We start from the raw sequence: 25755 nt of genomic DNA, 5'->3' as shown, positions 1-25755 counted from the left end.
TGTGCATTATCCAGGAAATCAAGTTGTTTTCAGCTCTGTAAGACTGAGCGATCTCTGCGTCACTCTTTCTATCCCGCTATCATCTCATCTCTCCTTTAATAGCATTTCATCAAGCACTTTCGAGCCATAGGAGTCAGACTAATCAGATCATCTGATTATGACATGGCTGATTACATCATGAGTGCAGGTCAGTTGCCATGACGAAAGGCAGTGTTCTTTATGCTTGGCTGATAGGGGAAACAGGAGTGAGAACAGGGACACCTAGTGGTTGTCTGAGACATTAACACCAGGTTTACATCCTTTGGCATGAATAAGAACAGATTGAGTTGAACCCTCTACTGCAGGGGGTCAAACTAATTTTGCCCTGGGGGCTGCATTTGGTTTTCAATGAGTTCCGGAGAGCTGCAATGAATAGAGTATTTCCTCACCCTTAACATTTGCAAGAGAAAGTCCTCTATCCATCGTTTTGAGAATTTACGATACTCCCTGACTGTCTAGCTTTAATTTAGGCGATTATTAGCGAGCTGGACCGTCAAGACATAGTATATGGACAGTCAAAACATAGTATATAGTCGTTTGAAAGTATATTGAGTTAGTTTTCTCCAAAAACCAAAAACTCCTCGCTTTCACCAGCAATTCAATATGGCATTTATGTAAGTGATAAAACAATCTCTTTCTGCTTGTGTGTATGTGTGTAATATATTAGTGTGTGTGTGTGTGTGTGTGTGTGTGTGTGTGTGTGTGTGTGTGTAATATATTAGTGTGTGTGTGTGTGTGTGTAATATATTAGTGTGTGTGTGTGTGTGTGTGTAATATATTAGTGTGTGTGTGTGTGTGTGTGTGTGTAATATATTAGTGTGTGTGTGTGTGTGTGTGTGTGTGTGTGTAATATATTAGTATGTGTGTGTGTGTAATATATTAGTGTGTGTGTGTGTGTGTGTAATATATTTGTGTGTGTGTGTGTGTGTGTAATATATTAGTGTGTGTGTGTGTGTATATAATATATTAGTGTGTGTGTGTGTGTGTGTGTGTGTGTGTGTGTGTGTGTGTGTGTGTGTGTGTGTATAATATATTTGTGTGTGTGTGTGTGTGTGTGTGTGTGTGTGTGTGTGTGTGTGTGTGTGTGTGTAATATATTAGTGGATGTGTGTTTGTGTGTATTTCTGTATTGTGTATGGTTCATATTATTCAGTCTGTAGAGATTCTCCTCTGTGTATGGTATTGGATTGGCATCAGAAACCAAGTATCACTGTATCCCTCTATCTCCTTCATACTCCTCCACTTCTCTAGCTCTGGGAGAAGTACTCCAGAACGATGCGCAGGTGTCCCAGGCGATCTTTGAGGGAGGGCAGAGACAGCACAGTGGTCTGGTAGGCAGGGTCCAGCTGGAGAACTGACAACAACCACCAACACCAAGCTGGACCGTTATTGGAGGCCTGAGGGAGAGAGACAGGGAGATAAGGGACATTGAGAGAGAGAGAGATTGGGAGAAAGGGGAGAGAGAGAGAAAGGAGAGAGAGAGAGAAAGAAAGGAGAGAGAGAGAGAGAGAGAAAAGAGAGAGAGAGAGAGAGAAAGGAGAGAGAGAGAGAAAAGAGAGAGAGAGAGAGAAAGAGAGAGAGAAAGAGAGAGAGAGAAAGGAGAGAGAGAGAGAGAAAGGAGAGAGAGAGAGAGAGAGAGAGAAAGGAGAGAGAGAGAGAGAAAAAGGAGAGAGAGAGAGAGAAAGGAGAGAGAGAGAGAGAGAGAAAGGAGAGAGGGAGAGAGAAAGGAGAGAGGGAGAGAGAAAGGAGAGAGAGAGAGAGAAAGGAGAGAGAGAGAGAGAAAGGAGAGAGAGAGAGAGAAAGGAGAGAGAGAGAGAGAGAGAAAAAGGAGAGAGAGAGAGAGAAGGGAGATAGAGAAAACCGGGAGAGAGAGACAGGGAGAGATGATATTAGACACTAGATAAGTACTGGTCTGGGAGTGGTAGCTGATAGGCACGGTCTGTCTGTAAGTGTGTGAGTACCTGTATGTTGTCGTCCTTGTCAGGCATGGTTCCATACTGTCTGCTGATCTGTTCTCTGAGGCGTGTGTTGAGGCGTGTGTACCAGTCCTGGGCCTGCTCATACACACTGTCATGGAGGCTCTGCAACAGCTCCAACTCTGACCCCTCAGCCTAGGAACATAGGAGGATATTCTCTATGAAAAATACACACAGTACAAATGATTCTGTTCACACATTTAAACTCTCTTTAGTCTTTATTTGATTAATCTCTCTCACACATGGACCTGACTATCACCTACCCCTTCCAGACCAGAACTCATCTAATGTCTAGTCATATATTCTCTCTCTCGCAGACCAGAACTCACTTATTGTCTAATATTCCCTCTCTCTCTCCCTCCCACTCCCTCCCCGATCCCTCCCTCCCATGCCCTCCTGAGATATACCCACTAGGGTGCTGAACATTGCCTTTACAAACTGTTGCTTGGAAACAGGCAAAGTACCAGTGGAACACTCACTGAAGAACTAGATAATAAAATAGCATTTGTAAACTTCCTCAGGAGTGATCAGTTGAACCAAAACTCTGCCTTCACAGGGGTCATCCAGGGCCAGGAGTAGGTTAGAACAACCTGTGGTAATTTACCTTGTGGTCCTCCATGTATTCTATATCAGCAGTGTGGTATCCATCTCTCTGTCCTCTCTTTAGGACCCTGAAGCGACTTCCACCCACACAGTCCACATAGGAGCGACCATCAGGCAACACCTCTAGGCTATGGATCTCCAGCATACAGCCGTAGTCTGCAAATCTGGAGGACACACACACACACACAGAGTCAGACACACACAGAGTCAGACACACACAGAGTTGTTGGAACCTGCTGAAAGGTTCATGTGAAAGACAATCAGATCCCCACCACAGTGTGACTCAAAACAGTGTGACTCAGAACAGTGTGTAAAAAGGGAAACAAGAGTCAGACACACGGTTCATTTTCATACCAGTATTTTCAGATTGTATACATCCACCACCCACCCTTTTCCATGTTCGTAGCTGCACATGCCAAACTTCCTGGTGCCCGTCTCCATGCATCGTCTCATCATGAGGCGATAACGAGGCTCGAAGATGTGGAGAGGACAGGGCACGCCAGGGTACGCCACCGCACACACAAAGATAGGGATATCCTTAGTTAGACTGTTGGATGGAGGGAGATAGACAGAGAAACAGAGAGGATGCAAAGAGACAGGGAGGCAGAGAATGCAGAGACAGACAAAGAGGATCCAGAGAGAGAGAGAGAGAGAGAGAGGATGCAGAGAGACAGAGACAGACAGAGATGATCCAGAGAGAGAGAGAGGATGCAGAGAGAGAGACAGAGAGGATGCAGAGAGAGCGAGAGAGAGAGAGAGAGGATGCAGAGAGAGAGAGAGGGGATGCAGAGAGAGCGAGAGAGAGAGGATGCAGAGAGAGCGAGAGACAGAGAGAGACAGAGAGGATGCAGAGAGAGCGAGAGACAGAGAGGATGCAGAGAGAGCGAGAGAGAGAGGATGCAGAGAGAGCGAGAGACAGAGAGAGACAGAGAGGATGCAGAGAGAGCGAGAGACAGAGAGAGACAGAGAGGATGCAGAGAGAGCGAGAGACAGAGAGGATGCAGAGAGAGCGAGAGACAGAGAGGATGCAGAGAGAGCGAGAGACAGAGAGGATGCAGAGAGAGCGAGAGACAGAGAGGATGCAGAGAGAGCGAGAGACAGAGAGGATGCAGAGAGAGCGAGAGAAAGAGAGACAGAGAGAGAGAGAGAGAGGATGCAGAGAGAGCGAGAGAGAGAGAGAGAGGATGCAGAGAGAGAGAGAGACAAGAGAGGATGCAGAGAGAGACAGAGACAGAGAGGGACAGAGGGGATGCAGAGAGAGACAGAGAGGGACAGAGAGGATGCAGAGAGACAGACAGAGAGATTGATTGTTAATTTCACTTTTGTTTATGATCTACTTCACTTGCTTTGGCAATGTTAGCATATGTTTCCCATGTCAATAGAGCCCTTAAATTGAATTGAGAGAGAGAAATATATCGGGGCAACAGTAGGGTTAAGAAGGAGGTGTGTATCCAAGTCCATGTCTCTTTTCTGTGTCGCTGTTCTCCAGCAGCTGGTGCTGTTGCTGTGTGCGGTGCCTTGCCAATGATAACGTCTTTAACTCTTTCCGGTATGAGGAGTCTGATGCCTGTTGCCACAGTTACCATTAAGGTTGCCACCTCACCCCAAGCTCATTCTGGCGATCATATGATAGTTCATCAACATTTCCACGTTTCAGTCTCTCATTTCTTTCAGGCATTAAGAAATGGTTCCAAAGCTCGTTTTACAGGTAAGGGCCAATTTTGGTAGCCTGGTTAAACCAGACTGAACGCTGCACCCACAAAGGGGAAACGTAGAGAAATCAGTTTGAGTGCCAGGCTAAAGTTCTGTGAGACTCTAGAACAAACCTGGAGGATTCGACATTGACCCCTGTTTACCCCTGGTTACAGTGCGTCAGTGACAGGACTCACTTGGAGAGTTCGGCCATCTCAGTCTCGTGGACCTGCTTCCTCTCAGCCAGCTGCAGGGGGAAGAGGCGGGACATGATCTCCTGCAGCAACACTGTGGGGTTGTACTTCCTGTTCTTAAAGTACTACACAAGGAAACAAAAAGTGATTCAGCATTAAATGGGAAGAAATGTAACAAATAAGTTTACCCCAGTTAAAGTGATCCCTCTTGGGTTATAAACATGGCAACATAAAAAACAGTACAAAGCAGACCTTCCATTGTAACTATATATAATGTGTTCCTGATTAAGCCCATAGACTATGTACATAGACGAAGACCCTGTTATGTAGAACATACAATGCTGTCATGACTCTCCTGTGAGGAGCCAAAGATCCGGTCACAGTGGATCAGCTCTACAAAGCTCTCTCTCACACAGAGCGGTGGAGGGGATTGGAATGTCTTTGTGTCTTATGAAGAGTTTGCCGCCCAAAACTACAACATCAAACAATGGACACTGGGACAATATATTACAACATCTGAATGTTGGGGATGATGAGAGATGGAATATGGAAAATGAATGTCTATTTTGTGATGTCATTAAAATGATCCAAAATACATTATAATGGAAAATTTAAGAGCTTTCACACTGTATCAGATGTACATCTAAATGTTGTAAACATTTTATGATTAACTTCTCTAGGGTAGGGGGCAGCATTTGGAATTTTGGATGAAAAGCATGCCCAAATTAAACTGCCTTCTACTCGGGCCCAGAAGATAGGATATGCATATAATTATTAGATGTGGATCGAAAACACTCTAAAGTTTCCAAAACTGTTAAAATAATGTCTGGGAGTATAACAGAACTGATTTGGCAGGCGAAAACCTGAGAAAAATCCATTCAGGAAGTAGGATTGTTTTTTAAAAGTGTTCTATTCAATGCCATTACAGTATCCATTGACTTAGGACTCAAATTTCAGTTCCTATGCCTTCCACTAGATGTCAACAGTCTTTAGAAATTGTCTCAGGTTTGTATTCTGAAAAATGAGGGAGTAAGAGCAGTCTGAATGAGTGGACCCTGCCGTATAACAGAGCTTTTTCATTAGCGTGACCAGAGAGAGTGCCTTTCTTGTTTATCTTTTATTTTGACGATATTATTGTCCAGTTGAAATATTATACATCATTTAGGCTAAAAACAACCTGAGGATTGAATATAAGCATCGTTTGACATGTTTCTATGAACTTTATGGATACAATTTGGATTTTTTGTCTGCCTGTTTTGACTTTGTTTGAGCCTGTGGATTACTGAAGAAAATGCAAACAAAATGGGGGTTTTCGGATACAAAGAGAGACTTTATCGAACAAAAGGAACATTTATTGAATAAATTAATGTCTTTTGAGTGCAAACATATGAAGATCATCAAAGGGATTATTTTATCTCTATTTCTGACTTGTGTAACTATTCTACTTGGCTGGCTACTGTGTAATGACTTGTCTGCTGGGCTATGTTCTCAAATAATTGTAAGATACGTTTCGCCGTAAAGCATTTTTGAAATCTGACACCGTGGTTGGATTCACAAGAAGTTCATCTTTAAACCTATGTTTAATAGTTGTATCTTTTCTGAATTTTTATAATGAGTATTTCTGTATTTGTATTTGGCGCTCTGCAATCTCACTGGATGTTGGCCAGGTGGATCATACCCTAGAGAGGTTAAATATGAAACTATTTTTGAAAAGATAGAAATGTGATTTTATCCTTCTAAATGAGAATTGTGTTTAATGTAAACTTGTACCCAGTCAGTAGCCACGCCCAAGTGAGCTCAGGGTTCATGTCAACATGGCAGAACGCCCTCCAAGACCAGGGTGCTGAAAAGGACTCGCTAGCGAAATTTACATTAGACCAAAAGTCTCTCTTTGTATCCGAAAACCCCCATTTTGTTCGCGTTTTCTTCAGTAATCCACAGGCTCAAACAAAGTCAAAACAGGCAGACAAAAAATCCAAATTGTATCCATAAAGTTCATAGAAACATGTCAAACGATGTTTATATTCAATCCTCAGGTTGTTTTTTAGCCTAAATGATATTTAATATTTCAACTGGACAATAATATCGTCAGGGGGAACATGAAGCTGTGGCCCACACGTTGAAATGGTTAAAACTACAAGACCAGACAGCATGGAGGGGTGGCTACACGGCTGAAAATGGTAAGACCCTCTGAAACTCTCAACGGGTGAAGGTAAAGACCAAACATTCACAGTCTGCAGCTGTGCATGTAAAGTAATCTACGACTGAAAGATTAGTGGAAGAAGTTCTGTGCGTCCATGAATCCACGTAAGTCCACCGACTCTGTTACCTTTCATCTGAACTATCTATTGCGATCCGGCTCGAAGGACCATTGAAAGATTAGTGGAATCTGTGTGGGTAGCTGGACAGGTAGGATGACTGACAGTGAAGGTGAACAGGTGGTCATGTCAGGTGACAGAGGAATGGATGAGACTGAGGCTGGAATTCCTTTAACCATAAAGTGGTATATTTACTGAGTAGTCTGTGCTGCATGAAAGGATACAAACAGTGAATGGTTATTCAATCTATAATCCCCATTAGTTTGATATCATAGTCGATCAGTTAGCAAACAATGAAGTTTCTCATTGTCTTCATGTGTACATGTAATTCATTTCATTACATATTAACCATATTGATTGCATAATTGGCCTATGAGGATCCGTAGGGCCATGATCATTGACCATTCACATTACACAATATGTTTGAAGCGTGTGCTCCAAGCCGCGCTCTGCGGTAATAACTATAAACAATAACTGATGGCCCACTCTCACGATCGCAACAGATATTTCAGATGAAAGGTAACAGAGTCGGTGGACTTACGTGGATTCATGGACGCACAGAACTTCTGGATCAGACGGAGTAAAGGAAGAGAAAGCAGCGAGATCAGGCGATGGCTATTTCCTCCTTTAATGGGGATGAGATCTGTTGGTCATTGCCACCTGACCTAATTTAAGCGCCCCTGGTCCAGCTAAGTAAGTGGCCATGAATTAAAGGATTATTCCATCAACTCCATGGGCCTTTTCTACAGCCACCCTGGAAATGTGTTAAATTCCACACTCCTCAAAAAGGCTCATTGCTCCCCATCCTCTGTCATCCCAGTAGATGACCCTTTGGATTGGCAAGGTGAGCTCGGCTCACAAGGTAGAGGCCAACTGGGCTCCGGAAAGGCCAGCACTGAGTTCCAGCCTAGGCATTGACAGCTGTTTCTTGGGTGCGACCCTGGACCTGGCCATGACAAAGGAGACATGGGTGTGGCCTGCCTTATCCTCCACGCTTAGATAGGAAACCACCCCATAAGTGCGCTCCGAAGCATCACAGAACACATGCAGTTCCAGGCATGATCCCAGTTGGTCAGCACAGGGTGGTACATAACATCTTGGCATTTGGACTACAGATAGCTCTGATAACTCTGTTTCCCAACAGATCCATCGTTCCACTAGATCAGCCGGGTGTGTATGGCAGGATATACCCAGGGGGATCGTATTGACTGGCCAGGGTCCGATAGATGTGTGCAGAGTGGGGGTTTCGGTACAGAGGGCTGAGCGGTGCTTGTACCCAAGGGTATCCGGTAAGCAACTCCATCTCAGTCCTAGAGTGGGCTCTTGTGGGTTAGCGCTAGACTGCGATAGCCATAGTTCACTGCTACTGGGCCTGGCTTGTGGCGGGAGGTGGTGGATAACCTCCGCTCTGTTACTAGCCCACTGTTGGACCTCAAATCCCCCTTTGGACAGGAGATTCCGTACTTTATCAAGAAGTGCTTTCGCTTCAGCCGTGGATGGGATGCTCTGTAAGCAGTTATCCACATAGAAGGCATTTTCCACTGAATCCCATACCTCTGGGTCACTGTCTGGGTGCTCCCTTGTGTGTCTCAGCAGAGTGTATATGGCACAGCAAGGACTGCAGGTGGTGCCAAATGGGAGTACTTGCCATTCATATACGCTCTGCAGAGACACGCACGGGCGCACCCAGACAGTGACCCAGAGGTATGGGATTCAGTGGAAAATGCCTTCTATGTGATCAAAGATAAAAGGGAAGACAGATCCCGCTCACCACCACGTGGTACACCTGAGGTATCTATTCTAACAGAAACTCTAAGACAGAAGAAGCCTACAACTAAGAAGGACATGGTGACCTCTGGTGGACAACTAGAGACTAACATCAAACCACTTCCCATAGAACCATCGAGTTCAACAGAGAGATGACAAAGACATCTATGCATCAAACATTGCATTTATTTTCCGAATGAGCGGTCGTTCATGTGCAAAGTATTCATATTCCGGTGAGCGTAGCTTCCAAATGTATGTACGATAAGTTGACCCTCTTTGTTGTCCCTCTCCTTACCTACCCCTCACTTTCCATTTTGTAACCAAACAGTCATGCTTTTGTTACTCCACTACGGACCTGCTTTCATTGTATTATGTATGTAATCAATAACCTATACTGTGTGTGTTTACGTATTCTGTGTGAAGATTTAGTTAGTAAATAAATAATTAAGCCAATTTGTGTAACACTGATTCATCACTTAGGTTAGGGTTCGTGCAGATATCCAATAATTATGCGATGTTCAGAGCGAGACTGATGAGGTATTATTAACTGTTATTGATGTTAGAGATATTTATGAATCTTTAGAGTTTAAGTCAGGAGATAGAAACTCAGTAAACAACTTTTCCCGTGGTGCCCCAAATTCCTAATGAGTTAAATGTTACATGATGAATTTAATTGAGTAATAATTAAACATAGTAGCTAATTATTCAATAAATAGCAGTCATCACATTAATGACAGTCACATCACAAGAGTGGCTTGCAAAATGATTCAGACCCCATAAATTGATTTCATTGTAATTTTTTGTCAACAATCTACACAAAATACTCTGTAATGTCAAAGTGGAAGAACAATTATATGTTTTCTACAGATTAATAGAACTGAAATAACTCAAATATTCTATTCAGCTCCCTGAATCAATACATGTTAGAACACCTTTGGCATTAATTACAGCTGTGAGTCTTCTTGGCTAATTCTATAAGATCTTTGCACACCTGAATTGTGCAATATTTAAGCATGATTCTTTAAAAAAAATTATTCAAGCTGTGTCAAGATGTTGGGGATCATGGCTAGACAGCAATTTTCAAGTCTTGCCATAGATTTTCAAGCAGATTTAAGTCAACACTGTAATTTGGCCACTCAGGAACATTCACTGTCTTCTTGGTAAGCAACTCCAGTGTAGATTTGGCCTTGTGTTTTTGGTTATTGTCCTGTTGAAAGATGAATTCCTCTCCCAGTCTCTGGTGTAAAGCAGACTGAAGCAGGTTTTCTTCTAGGATTTTGCCTGTGCTTAGCTCCATCCATCCTGTTTCTTTTTATCCTGAAAAACTCCCAAGTATTTGCCGATGTCAAGCATACCCATATCATGATGCAGCCACCACCATGCTTGAAAATAAGGAGGCAGTTACTCAGTGATGTGTTGTGTTTTCCCCAAACAGAAGGCTTTGCATTTAGGCCAAAAAGTGTATTATTTTGCTGTTTTTTTGCAGTATTACTTTGGTGCCATATTGCATACATATTTTTATTCTGTGTATTTGTATTCTTTTCACTCTGTCATTAAGGTCATTATTGTGGAGTCACTACAATGTTATTGATCCATCCTCAGTTTTATCCTGTCACATCCATTGAACTCTGTAGCTGTTTTAAAATGACCAATGGCCTCATGGTAACACCCCTGAGCAGTTTCCTTCCTAGCCATCTACCAATCACTGCCCTTCTTTATGAGGCTTTCCAAAAGCTCCCTGGTCATTGTAGGTTAATCTGTGTGAGGGACCTTACAGGGGGACCTTACAGGGGGACCTTACAGAATCAATTTAGGATAAACAAAGGGGCGGAATACTTACAGTATGCAGCGTCTATATTTTAGTTATTCATTTTTTATTTATATATAAAAATAAAAAAATATTCCACATTATTTTGTGTAGATTGCTGACAAAAAAAACACACAATTAAATCCATTCTAATTCCACTTTGTAACACAATAAAATGTGAATAATTTTGCACGGCATTGTAGTTACGTAGACTACTTATGTAGACACAAGTTACATAAACCACTGTTACCTAGAACACAGTTAGGTAGGCCGTAGTTACCTCCTGTAGTGGCTGTTTGCAAAGGGGGCAGCGGAGGTTGTGGTCGAGGCTTCTCTCGAGGCAGGTCCTACAGAAGGTGTGTCCACAGGGAGTGGTCACTGGCTCATAGAACAGCCTGTAGAGGTACAGCACTAAGATCAGAGTACAGCACAAGTTTCTCAACAATAACACAGTACAACAATACTCCACAGGATCTACCATCTATGGAAACTACTAACCTGATACAGAGGGGACATTCAAAGTCAGACACAGTGAGGACACTCAGAAAGTCTCTTCTGTCCAGACTGCAGCCTCCTAAGGGAGACAACATAGAACCATTATCAACCATCAACATGTGTCTATTCTCTCTTCCAGTGTGTGTGTGTGTGTGTATGCGTGTGTGTGTTCTATGTACCCCTACTGTGCCTCTCCTCCTTCCTCATCATCATCTCCTCATCATCCTCGGCTGTAGGGAGGAAGGACACAGCCTGACAGAGACTGAGACAGCACTCAGTACTGGTCCCATGTTTCACCTTTGACCCGTTCTCAGAGTCTCCTCTCCTGTCCCCGTCGGCCCCCTCCTCCTGAGGGAATCGGAGGCTTTCGGCGTGGCTGTGTGTGTGGCTTTGTGTGGGTCCAGTGGGGAAGAGGCTTGTGATGGGGGGGCAGGGGTCTCTGAGGTACTCCGACACCACCTGGAGGATCTGGGGCACCTCCTCTGGAACTGACATGCCTTCTGCCTCCAGGATCTGACCAGGGGAAACAGACACACAAATCAATCAAGAAATCCATCCATTATAAAGGACCTTTACATTTCCAATTAACTGCCCTTTTCCTGGCCTACAAATTGATTTTGACAAACAAATCAGTCTGGGAAAAAATGTGCTGCCCTCCGCTGAATTTTAAAATCCCAAAGTGGCCCTAGAGCTGAAATGATTGCCCACCCCTGCTGTACTTAGTATACAGTACGTATTTAGGTTGTCTAACATTGTTCCAAAGCATTCCATTCTTTAAAAAAACCCACCCATTCCTAGAACCTGACCCGATACAGTCATTCAGCCAAGCAGTCACTGACACACTCAGCTAGTGAGATTGAATGAGCCAGTCTGTAGTAAAGAGTCAGTAAATGAGCCAGTCTGTAGTAAACAGTCAGTAAATGAACCAGTCTGTAGTAAACAGTCAGTAAATGAGCCAGTCAGTAGTAAACAGTCAGTAAATGAACCAGTCAGTAGTAAACAGTCAGTAAATGAACCAGTCTGTAGTAAACAGTCAGTAAATGAACCAGTCTGTAGTAAACAGTCAGTAAATGAACCAGTCTGTAGTAAACAGTCAGTAAATGAACCAGTCGGTAGTAAACAGTCAGTAAATGAACCAGTCTGTAGTAAACAGTCAGTAAATGAACCAGTCGGTAGTAAACAGTCAGTAAATGAACCAGTCGGTAGTAAACAGTCAGTAAATGAACCAGTCTGTAGTAAACAGTCAGTAAATGAACCAGTCGGTAGTAAACAGTCAGTAAATGAACCAGTCGGTAGTAAGCAGTCAGTAAATGAACCAGTCGGTAGTAAACAGTCAGTAAATGAACCAGTCGGTAGTAAACAGTCAGTAAATGAGCCAGTCGGTAGTAAACAGTCAGTAAATGAGCCAGTCTGTAGTAAACAGTCAGTAAATGAACCAGTCGGTAGTAAACAGTCAGTAAATGAGCCAGTTAGTAAAGGAGCCAGTCAGTGTTGGCTATAGCTACTGACCTTTTTAATCTGGCTCTTGGCAGGAGTGAAGTCGGCCTGTAGCTTGAGACAGCGGTGAAACTGGATCAGGGCTTCAGACTGACGACCCATCTCCAGTAACGCATTACCTTTACGAAAGAAACCCTGGAGAGAACAGACAAGAGGGAGAATAATGGATGAGAGAGAGAGAGATCGATAGATAGAGGTAGAGAGAGAAGGAGAGCGAGAGGTAGAGAGAGATTTAGAGAGGAATGGAAAATGGGAGCGAGAGGAATGGGAGAGAGAGAGAGGTAGAGAGAGAGGAACTGTGTGACCCTATGTGTGCTCAGGTTTTGTTTGCAGAACTCCCTAAGCTCTCTCTGGCACAGAAGGATGAAATGGTTGTCCCATGAACTGGCAAAGGCATAACCTAGATGTCCCCCGGCTGTGCCCCGGGGGTCGATGCACTCCCAGTGGAGTTTTATAAAAACTCCTGGGGAATTATTGGACTGGTCTTCTTTTGCGTGTTGCGTGAATGCGTGGGGGTAGGAGAGTTGCCGATGAGTTGCCATTGGGCGGCTCTGACTCTCCTGCCCAAAAACGGGGACTTGTGTGAACTTAAGAACTGGAGGCCTGTGGCATTGCTCTGTGCAAACTTCAATATAGTTGCCGAGGTCCTCGCTAGCAGACTGAAGTTCCATCTGGACTCTATAGTACACAAGGACCAGACATATTGTGTACCGGGACGCTCAATCACGGACAACTTGTTCTTATTAATCAGGGACATGTTGGACTTGTCGAGAGTTTCTAATGTGAACTTTGGACTGTTCTCTCTAAAGAAAGCTTTTGATAGAGTGGGCCATGAGTATCTGTTCAGTGATGTCTTTTTTTGGGTTTAAGGAAAGGTTTTTGGCTTGTGTGAAGATGTTGTATGCTGGGGCGTCATGTATGGTCAAGGAGGGAGGGGGGCTCAGTAGGCCAGTCTGGGTGAGACGGGGCATTAGACAAGGATGCCCTCCATCCGGGGAGTTATATACACTAGCCAGTGAACCTTTTCTGTGCCTCATACGCAGGAGACTGCAGGGAGTGTGCGAGACAGGCATGGGTGTGTTGACAGGCATTGCAGTGTCGGAAAATACAGATGACGTTTCTGTGATGGTCAGGGATGGGCAAGATATGCATGCACTAGAGACGAGTCTGAAGGTGTACGAGGGAGCTTCGTCAACTAAGGTGAGCTGGGGCAAGAGCAACGCTCTGTTATATGGGGCATGGGGGGATAGGGCCCCCCCACTGCTTCTATGGGGTTTACAGTGGAGTTGTGAAGGGCTTAAAATGTTGGGGGTATACCTGGGCTTGGAGAGGTGGGTCAGGAAGAACTGGGAGGGGGTTTCACAGGTAGTGGTGTCAAGACTGGCCAGGTGGTGGCTCCTGTCCCAATTGTCATATAGAGGGAGGGTGCTGATAATCAACAACCTGCTGGCATCTTTCCTGTGGCATAAACTGGCTGTCCTCAACCCCCCGCTGGTCTGCTCACAGATCTGCACCCCAAACTGGTGGATTTTTTCTGGTCGTGTCATCACTGGCTGAGGGCAGCAGTGTTGTACATGTCCGTCTAAGAAAGAGGACAGGGCCTGGTCGAACTGGAGAGCCGGGTGGCTGCATTCCGAGTAAAGGCGGCGCAGAGACTACTGTACCATACTGATTTCGGCTGGAGGGAACCAACACGTGTGCTGCTGAGGGGAGCTGGTGGATTAGGGTTGGACCGGCAGCTGTTCCTCATGAGGCTGGAGGCTGAGCACAGCAGGTCTCTCTGATTTTTACTCCGCAGTGCTGAGGGCCTGGCAGCTGCTAAGGTCCACATGAGAAGGGGGTGTGGAGCCTGGGCTGTGGGAGAAGCTTATCTTCCACAATCCAGCCATCCTTTTGAGATTGGTTCAGTCGGCCACAGGGGTTTTTGAGCAGGCAAAGGGGGTGGAGCGACCAATGTTTCCGCCACTGCAGGTGACGGCAGAGACTGGGGACTGGCAAGGGGGTATTGAGGACTTATTAGACTTTAACACTCCTGGCCTGGGGGAGTTTGAGGGGGTGGGAGGTAAAGCATGTTAGAATGTCTGTGTGAGAAGTTGGGGTGGAGTTTACTGTTGGGATGTTTATAATGGGGTACAGGTATTCAAATAAGGAAAAGGCCAAATGTGTGTTGTTGAATTTTCAGTTTGCTCAGGCAAAGTTGGCTATTTGGCTAACAAGGAGGCACAGGGTCAAAGGTGGGGGGATAACAGACCCTTTTCTATTGGCATGGTCTCTGCGTGCCTTAAGATGCAATTTGAGTTCTTATAAAATGATTAAAAAGTGTGGAGATATTTAAGGAAATATGGTGTGTCAATATACAGTTGTAGAAGTGGTGAGGTTTTGGTTATTGTGATGTGTGATGTTGTTTTGTATCGTGTGTTAGAGGGCAAGATAAGTATGCAGCACAGGGGATAATTGTTTTTTAAAAGGGGGGTGTGGGGTTGGTGAGGTCTCCCCCTCACTCTCCCCCTCCTTCTCTCCAGTTGTTTGGGGCGTGTTTCTTACCTCTGTCCACTTGGGGCGAACGCAGCAAAGGTCTTCAAGGTCCCTCAGGGCATCAGAGAACAGTCCCAGTCCCATACTGGCTTCTGCTCTCCACACCTTCAGACTCACATCCCCAGGGGCTGGGGGAGGGAGCATAGTGCATAACAGTGATCATTATCAGTGATAGCTTCCCAGTCAGAATTGGGTTAGTTCGATTTGCCCTATCAGGAATATTAGACAATCTCCCAAAAACCTGAAGTTACAATATGAGCTACAAGTTGCACAATCATCTGACCTCACACCCTCACCTTCCCTCCTCCCCCAATACCAGGGTTCTTTGGGTGTAGCATGCTACCTGCTAGCTTTACAGCAAAGCCTGCAGAGTATTAATATAATGAGTGTATCAAAACAATGGAGTGAACCCCAATCTGTTATGCATAGTCCTGTGTGGTGCACAGAAACTGTTATTCATGCAACATGTTTGGTGCACTGACACCCTCAGTATGACAACGCAGTCAGAAAAGCAGTTAGCAAACTACTGGTGGGTAGAGGAGAAACATCCAGTCAGAATCAGACTTTCTCTTGTAGGAAGTTGTTTCATTCTCTGTGTAATGACAGATCATTAGTATGGAGGTTAGGCATTCATTATGAAAGATAACTCCCACACATATAAACACAATTACCTCTGCACACATAAACACAATTACCTCTGCATTACCTCTGCACACATAACCACAATTACCTCTGCACACATAACCACAATTACCTCTGCACACATAACCACAATTACCTCTGCATTACCTCTGCACACATAAACACAATTACCTCTGCACACATATAAACACAATTACCTCTGCACACATAACCACAATTACCTCTGCACACATAACCACAATTACCTCTGCACACATAACCACAATTACCTCTGCACACATAACCACAATTACCTCTGCACACATAACCACAATTACCTCTGCACACATAACCACAATTACCTCTGCACACATAACCACAATTACCTCTGCATTACCTCTGCACACATAAACACAATTACCTCTGCATTACCTCTGCACACATAAACACAATTACCTCTGCATTACCTCTGCACACATAACCACAATTACCTCTGCACACATAACCACAATTACCTCTGCATTACCTCTGCACACATAAACACAATTACCTCTGCACACATAAACACAATTACCTCTGCACACATAACCACAATTACCTCTGCATTACCTCTGCACACATAACCACAATTACCTCTGCACACATAACCACAATTACCTCTGCACACATAACCACAATTACCTCTGCACACATAACCACAATTACCTCGGCATTACCTCTGCACACATAAACACAATTACCTCTGCACACATAAACACAATTACCTCTGCATTACCTCTGCACACATAAACACAATTACCTCTGCATTACCTCTGCACACATAAACACAATTACCTCTGCACACATAACCACAATTACCTCTGCACACATAAACACAATTACCTCTGCATTACCTCTGCACACATAACCACAATTACCTCTGCATTACCTCTGCACACATAAACACAATTACCTCTGCACACATAACCACAATTACCTCTGCATTACCTCTGCACACATAAACACAATTACCTCTGCATTACCTCTGCACATATAAACACAATTACCTCTGCACATATAAACACAATTACCTCTGCACACATAACCACAATTACCTCTGCATTACCTCTGCACACATAACCACAATTACCTCTGCATTACCTCTGCACACATAAACACAATTACCTCTGCACACATAACCACAATTACCTCTGCATTACCTCTGCACACATAAACACAATTACCTCTGCATTACCTCTGCACATATAAACACAATTACCTCTGCACATATAAACACAATTACCTCTGCACACATAAACACAATTACCTCTGCATTACCTCTGCACACATAAACACAATTACCTCTGCATTACCTCTGCACACATAAACACAATTACCTCTGCACACATATAAACACAATTACCTCTGCACACATAACCACAATTACCTCTGCACACATAAATACAATTACCTCTGCATTACCTCTGCACACATAAATACAATTACCTCTGCACACATATAACCACAATTACCTCTGCATGTTTATTGTATGTTGTTAGACATCACCTCAAATCTAATCTCAGCACCCAGAAACAAATCAGCTACTGGGTAAGGCTGTCATGACAGTCACGACTTAAACAGAGAGAAAATCAGCTACTGGGTAAGGCTGTCATGACAGTCACGACTTAAACAGAGAGAAAATCAGCTACTGGGTAAGGCTGTCATGACAGTCACGACTTAAACAGAGAGAAAATCAGCTACTGGGTAAGGCTGTCATGACAGTCACGACTTAAACAGAGAGAAAATCAGCTACTGGGTAAGGCTGTCATGACAGGCACGACTTAAACAGAGAGAAAATCAGCTACTGGGTAAGGCTGTCATGACAGTCACGACTTAAACAGAGAGCAGTGACAAAAATACAAGACAAGGAAACTGAATATCACCTTACACTCCTCAGCTCAACAACTCAAAAGTAACCCAGATCACTTCCCTAAACACTGCTGTGCTTCTCTGGGGGAGTGGAACTATGTGTGAGGACTACTAGCATTACTGACCAAATAGTAACAGTAAGGAAGAGTCAATAACACTACAATACTTATAACACAGACAGACTAAGTGTACCCCATTTACAACAGATTACAGTGTTATACAAGGCTGGCTGTGTGGGTCGGGAGGGAGAAAGAGAAAACTACCAGAACCCACTAGATTCTCCAATTACATTGAATTAACTACAGGACAAAATAGAAACTCTCTAATCCAAAAAGGCCTGCTGTGTTGATGGTATCCTATATGAAATATACAGACCACAAATTCCAATTGGCTATACTAAAACTCTTTAACATCATCCTCAGCTCTGGCATCTTCCTCAATATTTGGAACCAAGGACTGCTCACCCCAATCCACAAAAGTGGACACAAATTGGACCCCATTAACTACCGTGGGATATGCGTCAACAGCAATCTTGGGAAAATCCACTGCATTATCATTAACAGCAGACTCATACATTTCCTCAGAGAAAACAATGTACTGAGCAAATGTCAAATTGTCTTTTTAACAAATTACCATACAACAGACCACGTATTCACCCTGCACACCCAAATTGACAAACAAACAAAGGCAAAGTCTTCTCATGCTTTATTGATTTAAAAAAAGCTTGACTCAATTTGGCATGAGGGTCTGCTTTACAAATTGATGGAAAGCGGCGTTGGGGGATAAACATATGAAATTATAAAATCCATGTACACAAACAACAAGAGTGCAGTTAAAATGGGAAAAAATATATATTTCTTTCCACAGGGCTGTTGGGTGATACAGGGATGCAGCTTGAGCTATACCCATTTTTTTGTGTTTTTTTTGTTGAATTTTACCCCTTTTTCTCCCCAATTTCGTGGTATCCAATTGTTAGTAGCTACTATCTTGTCTTATCGCTACAACTCCCGTACAGGCTCGGGAGAGACGAAGGTTGAAAGTAATGCGTCCTCCGATACGCAACACAACCAAGCCGCACTGCTTCTTAACACAGCGCGCATCCAACCCGGAAGCCAGCCGCACCAATGTGTCGGAGGAAACACTGTGCACCTGGCAACCTTGGTTAGCGCGCACTGCGCCCGGCCCGCCACAGGAGTCGCTGGTGTGCGATGAGACGAGGATATCCCTACCGGCCAAACCCTCCCTAACCCGGATGACGCTAGGCCAATTGTGCGTCGCCCCACGGACCACCCGGTCGCGGCCGGTTACGACAGAGCCTGGGCGCGAACCCAGAGTCTCTGGAGGCATTGCTGGCGCTGCAGTACAGCGCCCTTAAAATACCCACTTTTACATAATACAGAACCAGTCAAAAGTTTGGACAAACCTACTCATTCCCAGGTTTTTCTTAATGTTTACTATTTTCTACATTGTAGCACAACAGTGAAGACATCAAAACTATAAAATAACACATATGGATCATGTAGTAACCAAAAAAGTATTAAACAAATCAAAATACATTTAATATTTGCCACCCTTTGCCTTGATGACACCTTTGCACACTCTTGGCATTCTCTCAACCAGCTTCACGAAGAATGCTTTTCCAACAGTCTTGAAGGAGTTCCCACATATGCTGAACACTTGTTGGCTGCTTTTCCTTCACTCTGTGATCCAACTCATCCCAAACCATCTCAATTTGGTTGAGGTCGGGTGATTGTGGAGGCCAGGTCATCTGATGCAGCACTCAACTACTCTCCTTCTTGGTCAAATAGTCCTTACACAGCCTGGAGGTGTGTTGGGTCATTGTCCTGTTGAAAAACAAATGATAATCCCACTAAGCCCAAACCAGATGGGATGCCGTATCGCTGCAGAATGCTGTTGTAGCCATGCTGGTTAAGTCTGCCTTGAATTCTAAATAAACCACTGACAGTGTCACCAGCAAAGCACCCCCGCACCATCACACCTCCTCCTCCATGCTTCACAGTGGGAACCACACATGCAGAGATCATCCGTTCGCCTACTCTGCATCTCACAAAGACATGGCGGTTAGAACCAAAAATCTCAAATGTGGACTCATCAGAACAAAGGACAGATTTCCACTGGTCTAATGTCCATTGTTCATATTTCTAGGCACAAGCAAGTCACTTCTTATTATTGGTGTCCTTTAGAAGTGGTTTCTTTGCAGCAACTCAACCATGAAGGCCTGATTCACGCAGTCTCCTCTGAACAGTTGCTGTCGAGATGTGTCTGTTACTTGAACTCTGAGGTACATTTAACTCCAATGAATGTATCCTCTAGAGCAGAGGTCACTCTGGGCCATCCTTTCCAGTGGCGGTCCTCATGAGAGCCAGTTTCATCATAGCGCTTGATGGTTTTTGCGACTGCACTTGAAGAAACCTTAAAATTTCTTGAAATGTTCCGCATTGACTGAGCTTTATGTCTTAAAGTTATGATGGACTGTCGTTTCCCTTTCCTTATTTGAGCTGTTGCAATAATATGGACTTGGTCTTTTACCAGATAGGGCGATCTTCTGTAAACCACCCCTACCTTGTCACAACACAACTGATTGGCTCAAACGCATTAAGAAGGAAAGAAATTCCACAAATGAACTTTTACCAAGGCACACCTGTTAATTGAAATGCATTCCAGGTGACAACCTTATGAAGCATTTTGACAGAATGCCAAGAGTGTGCAGAGCTGTCATTAAGGCAAAGGGTGGCTACTTTAAAGAATCTTAAATATTTAACACCTTTTTGGTTACTACATGATTCCATGTGTTATTTCACACAATGTAGAATATAGTAAAAATAAAGAAAAGCCCTAGAATGACTGTGTCTAAACTTTGGACTGGTACTGTATATCAACATATTGGAGAGGGCACAAGAACAGTCTGCAGCACCCAGCCTCAGCCTACTAGAATCTGAAGTTCAATGTCTACTGTTCGCTGATGATCTGGTGTTTCTGTCCCCAACCAAGGAGGGCCAACAGCAGCACCTAGATCTTCTGCACAGATTCTGACAGACCTGGGCCCTGACAGACCTGGGCCCTGACAGACCTGGGCCCTGACAGACCTGGGCCCTGACAGACCTGGGCCCTGACAGACCTGGGCCCTGACAGACCTGGGCCCTGACAGACCTGGGCCCTGACAGTAAATCTCAGTAAGACCAAAATAATGGGGTTCCAAAAAATATTCAGTTGCTAGGACCACAAATACAAATTCCATCTAGACACCGGTGCCCTAAAGCACACAAAAAATACTATACATATCTCGGCCTAAACATCAGCACCACAGGTAACTTCCACAAAGCTGTGAACGATCTGAGAGACAAGGCAAGGCCCTTCTACGCCATCAAAAGGAACATAAAATGTGACATTCCAATGCGGATCTGGCTAAAAATAGTTAAATCAGTTATAGAACCCATTGCCCTTTATGATTGTGTGGTCTGGGATGCGCTCACCAACCAAGAATTCACAAAATGGGAAAAACACTCATTTGAGACAGCATGCAGAATTCTGCAAAAATATCCTCTGTGTACAACATAAAACACCAAATAATGCAGGCAGAGCAGAACTAGGCTGATACACGCTAATTATCAAAATACAGAAAATAGTCGTTAAATTCTACAACCACCTAAAAGGAAGCGATTCCCAAACCTTCCATAACAAAGCAATCACATACAGAGAGATGAACCTGGAGAAGAGTCCCCTAAGCAAGCTGGTCCTGGGGCTCTGTTCACAAACACAAACAGACCCCACAGAGGCCCCAGGACTTCAACACTATTAGACCCAACCAAAATATGATAACTATTTGACAAACTGGAAAGAATCCACAAAAAACTGAACAAATTAGAATGCTAGCTAATAAAGTAAGTAAACAGTGGCAGAATACCTGACCAATGTGACATACCCAACATTAAGAAAATCCTTGACATTGTACAGACTCACTGAGCATGGCCTTGCTATTGAAAGAGGCCACTGATGAAGGTCTGAGGCTGAAACATATTTGTTTTGTTTGATAAACTCCCATATCTGCAGTGGTGAAAAAAGTACCCAATTCTCAAACTCCTGAAGGTACCACGTTCATCTGTACAAACAATAGTACACAAGTATAAACACAATGGGACCACGCAGCCGTCATACCGCTCAGAAAGGAGACGTGTTCTGTCTCCTAGAGATTAATGTATTTTGGAGCGAAAAGTGCAAATCAATCCCAGATCAACAGCAAAGGACCCTGTGAAGATGCTGGAGGAAACAGGTACAAAAGTATCTATATCCACAGTAAAACGAGTACTATATCGACATAACCTGAAAGGCCGCTCAGCAAGGAAGAAGCCACTAATCCAAAACTGCCATAAAAAAGCCAGACTACGGTTTGCAACTGCTCATGGGGACAAAGATCATACTTTTTGGAGAAATGTCCTCTGGTCTGATGAAACAAAAATAGAACTGTTTGGCCATAATGACCATTGTTAGGTTTGGAGGAAAAGGGGGAGGCTTGCAAGCCGAAGAACACCTTCCCAACAGTGAAGCACGGGGTGGCAGCATAATATTGTGGGGGTGCTTTTCTGTATGAGGGACTTGTGCACTTCACAAAATAGATGGCATCATGAGGTAGGACAATTATGTGGATATATTGAAGCAACATCAAGACATCAGTCAGGAAGTTAAAGTTTGGTCGCAAATGGGTCTTCCAAATGGACAATGACCCCAAGCATACTTCCAAAGTTGTGGCAAAATGGCTTGAGGACAACAAAGTCAAGGTATTGGAGTGGCCACCACAAAGCCCTGACCTCAATCCCATAGAACATTTGTGGGCAGAACTGAAAAAGCATGTGAGAGCAAGGAGGCCTACAAACCTGACTCCGTTACACCAGCTCTGTCAGGAGGAATGGGACAAAATTCACCCAACTTATTGTGGGAAGCTTGTGGAAGGCTACCCGAAACGTTTGACCAAACAAAACAATTTAAATGCAATGCTACCAAACCCTCAATTAGTATATGTAAACTTCTGACCCACTGGGAATGTGATGAAATAAATAAAAGCTTAAATAAATAATTCTGCCTACTATTATTCTTTCACATTGTTAAAATAAAGTGGTGATCCTAACTGACCTAAAACAGGGAATTTTTACACGGATTAAATGTCAGGAATTGTGAAAAACTGAGTTTAAATGTATTTGGCTGTAGGTGTATGTAAACTTCAAACTCCAACTGTATAAGCCATGCACAAACACATTATATGTTGCCTATGAACATGTGTAGAATAGATGGGAGGCAAAGTACATGGGCCAAAATAATTAGAACTGCATTTTATCACAGGCTTATAAAGAGAACTGAATTAACAGAATATAACTGCATTCAATTAAAGCCGATTCTTACAACTGTGACATCTGGTTAGTTTTATAAATTTGGTTATATATGTTATATATGTTGGACCACTGTGACTGCCTCCCAACATGTGACTCTTATCTGACCAGGCTACTGGCTACAACAGGAGTGCATGCCAGGTCACTACACCAATACATACAGTATTTTATTTAACCTGTATTTAACCAGGAAAAGCCCGTTGAGGTTAGAAGCCTCTTTTGCGAGGGGAGCCTGATTCTGTAGGCTATTTTGCACTGAAGACAAATAAAGACAATTAAAGCAATTTCATCTGAGTACATTAATATATCGGAATGAACTTCAGGTGTGTGTGTTTTTATTAGTCAGCATGATCATTTTACATCCTACGTCTTGGCTGGAGTTTCTTTGGGCAAACATCTGTGTGACGTAAATGTACGTAATCAGGGTGGCGTGGGGCTTTCATAAGTGGCTGGATTCCACTTTACACAACGTATACACATTTCGTCGTAGGCCTGTACTGCAGCCTCGTCGAGGGTTGCGTAAGGAAATGTCATCCCCAAACATACTCAAGTTCACACATTATTTTTTAGAAACCTACCTAGTCGTATCCCTTCATCCGCGATGCGTAAAGATTCTGTGAACTCGCTGGTTTTGAGTTTCTCCAGAATATGGCATTTCATCCTCGTTTCTTCTGGGCAGCACTTCTCAATGACACTGAATATCAGGATGTTGTTCTTTATGTTTTTGGCGTCTCTCTGTTTAAATCTTTCCTTGCAGGCTGGGCACCTGGATGGCAAGTAGTTCCCCAGGCAGCTCCGGCAGAACGAGTGACCACAGGACATGGTGGCCGGTTCACACATGAGGAACAGGCAGATTGGGCACTCAAGTAGATCCATGGTGGCACCGTGGCGGGGTTGTGTCACCCCAGCTGGTCCGTGCTTTCTCTCTCAGGTTATACGATTATCGACGCGGACGCTTCCCAGTCAGTCACATGCGACATGGTTTCAGTGGGTTAAGTAACGTGCGCTGCTTATGGTTAAGTAACGTGATCTTCTTATTAGTCCCAATCTATCCTTCCTGTCTTTCTAATCACCATCTAAACAACGACAGACACCCCTCTCCGATTCACATGAACTGACTCCTGGCCTCTTTCCGATCCTGTAAACAAAGGCTCTCTGAACCCAAGATCCAAACATAAAGCACTTATAGTGTAATTCCAACAGACAAAACCCTTCCGATTCATTCACACGCGTTTTCCATCGTCAAACATAAAGTAACGTCTTCCCTTTCCTAGAAACATGATGAATATAAAGTCCGATCGCTTCTAGTCTGGTTGTCTTCAACTCTGAACTCCAACACTAGACCAATTTTGGGTCAGAATTTTAACAACGATTCCGCGAATGTTTCGGCCTCGGACTCTACTGTAAAAACACAGCTGGGAGATGTCAGTTTATCACCCTGTTACGCATTGTACTGATGAAGCTCGACAAAGCCCAAGCCATACAGTGTAACACCATTACCTTACATAAATAAATATCACGTGACGGGAAATCTGGGCATGCTATTGGTCGAAAGACCGGCGTCCCACCCTGTTGTGAAACTGATTTATGCGGAGTTTCATAACATGCTTTTTCTCCGACTGGAGAATAACCCGGAGGACCCGACAGACAGTGACAGTAGAGAAGATCAGGTATGTTCTTTTGATAAGTGCGTGAATTGGACCATTTTAAACAATCAAAATGTAACGACTCCTTTTTGGTGTCAGGGAAATGTATGGAGTATAAAATACATTTTCTTTAGGAATGTAGTGAAGTAGAAGTAGAAATAGTCAGAAATATACATAGTAAAAAGTACAGATACCACAAAAAACGATCAATGTAGTACTTTAAAGTATTTAACTCAAGTACTTTACACCACTGCTTTATGTTGTTCAAAATCATAACTAGCACACCATCAAGTTAACTAGTTACTCAACTCCACACTCTATTATGATGACCTGGGCCCTTGCAGTCATCTAAATACAGATAATCCACCACCTGCAAAAACGTGATGTGACAGAAAAACGTGACGCTTTTTTTCTGCAAATAGACACTTTTATAACAGATGCTAGGCTATATTGTGCAACGTGATATGTTACTTTCTTTGTCTAATGATACACTCAGGCATGGACGGATGGGATGGGGGCTTCACAGGCAAGGATATTGCTGCCTGTAAGATTGAACCTAAATCAACCATTTATCTGATCATCAAGAACTTCAAGGAGAGCGGTTCAATTGTTGTGAAGACGGCTTCAGGGCGCCCAAGAAAGTCCAGCAAGCGCCAGGACCCTCTCCTAAAGTTGATTCAGCTGCAGGATCGGGGCACCACCAGTACAGAGCTTGCTCAGGAATGGCAGCAGGCAGGTGTGAGTGCATCTGCATGCACAGTGAGGCAAAGACTTTTGGAGGATGGCCTGGTGTCAAGAAGGGCAGCAAAGAAGCCACTTCTCTCCAGGAAAAACATCAGGAACAGACTGATATTCTGCAAAAGGTACAGGGATTGGACTGCTGAGGACTGGAGTAAAGTCATTTTCTCTGATGAATCCCCTGTAATTGGAAATTGTATACCCAATGTAGACTACTGCCCCTTAAAGAGCTAGAATTGATTTTGTATTTTATGTTGTGATTCTCACCAAATAAGTTGGTGTCTTCTCACACTATTCAAACCCTACAATTGAATAAACAGCATATGAGCTATTAGCCTATAGATCACATATTGCAAACAAATAATTTGAACTAAAAGCTCCACACATGTTTTGGAATTTCTGTGCATCCTTGACAATCGCTAATCAATAGGCCTAACCAAAAACAGCACACCTTTCTTATGGCAGGGAAAACGGTGTTGTAGTAGTCTAGTGTGTGGTGCAGGAATAATGACAAGCGA

At 43.7% G+C, this 25755-nt stretch overlaps 1 protein-coding gene and 1 long non-coding RNA gene across 23 annotated transcripts; both read right to left on the bottom strand.

The window, feature by feature from the left end:
- Window positions 1-1071: 1071 nt before the first annotated feature.
- On the bottom strand, window positions 1072-24344 carry lonrf1 (LON peptidase N-terminal domain and ring finger 1). The gene is made up of 11 exons (XM_036970203.1): window positions 23432-24344; window positions 14932-15050; window positions 12400-12522; window positions 11070-11403; window positions 10894-10969; window positions 10676-10790; window positions 4507-4628; window positions 3006-3164; window positions 2619-2781; window positions 2000-2149; window positions 1072-1435 (listed from the first exon to the last, which is right to left on the bottom strand). The coding sequence occupies exons 1-11, from the start codon at window positions 23727-23729 to the stop codon at window positions 1286-1288; spliced, it is 1809 nt and encodes a 602-aa protein (XP_036826098.1). The 5' UTR covers window positions 23730-24344; the 3' UTR covers window positions 1072-1285.
- Window positions 15059-16992, bottom strand: LOC118946050. 22 transcript variants are annotated; one of them, XR_005041203.1, is made up of 4 exons: window positions 16826-16992; window positions 16684-16766; window positions 16319-16637; window positions 15059-16248 (listed from the first exon to the last, which is right to left on the bottom strand). It is a non-coding gene; the product is annotated as an uncharacterized LOC118946050 (long non-coding RNA). The 22 variants fall into 22 exon arrangements; XR_005041189.1 differs by having other exon boundaries at window positions 15059-15700; window positions 15810-16248; window positions 16319-16849; window positions 16896-16992; XR_005041188.1 differs by having other exon boundaries at window positions 15059-15929; window positions 15976-16248; window positions 16319-16849; window positions 16896-16992.
- Window positions 24345-25755: the final 1411 nt, after the last annotated feature.

The sequence above is a fragment of the Oncorhynchus mykiss genome, chromosome 31 (genome assembly GCF_013265735.2).
Source record: "Oncorhynchus mykiss isolate Arlee chromosome 31, USDA_OmykA_1.1, whole genome shotgun sequence".
NCBI lineage: Eukaryota > Metazoa > Chordata > Actinopteri > Salmoniformes > Salmonidae > Oncorhynchus > Oncorhynchus mykiss.
The sequence above is the reverse complement of the archived record's forward strand: the minus strand, read 5'-3'. Positions and strand labels throughout refer to the sequence as shown.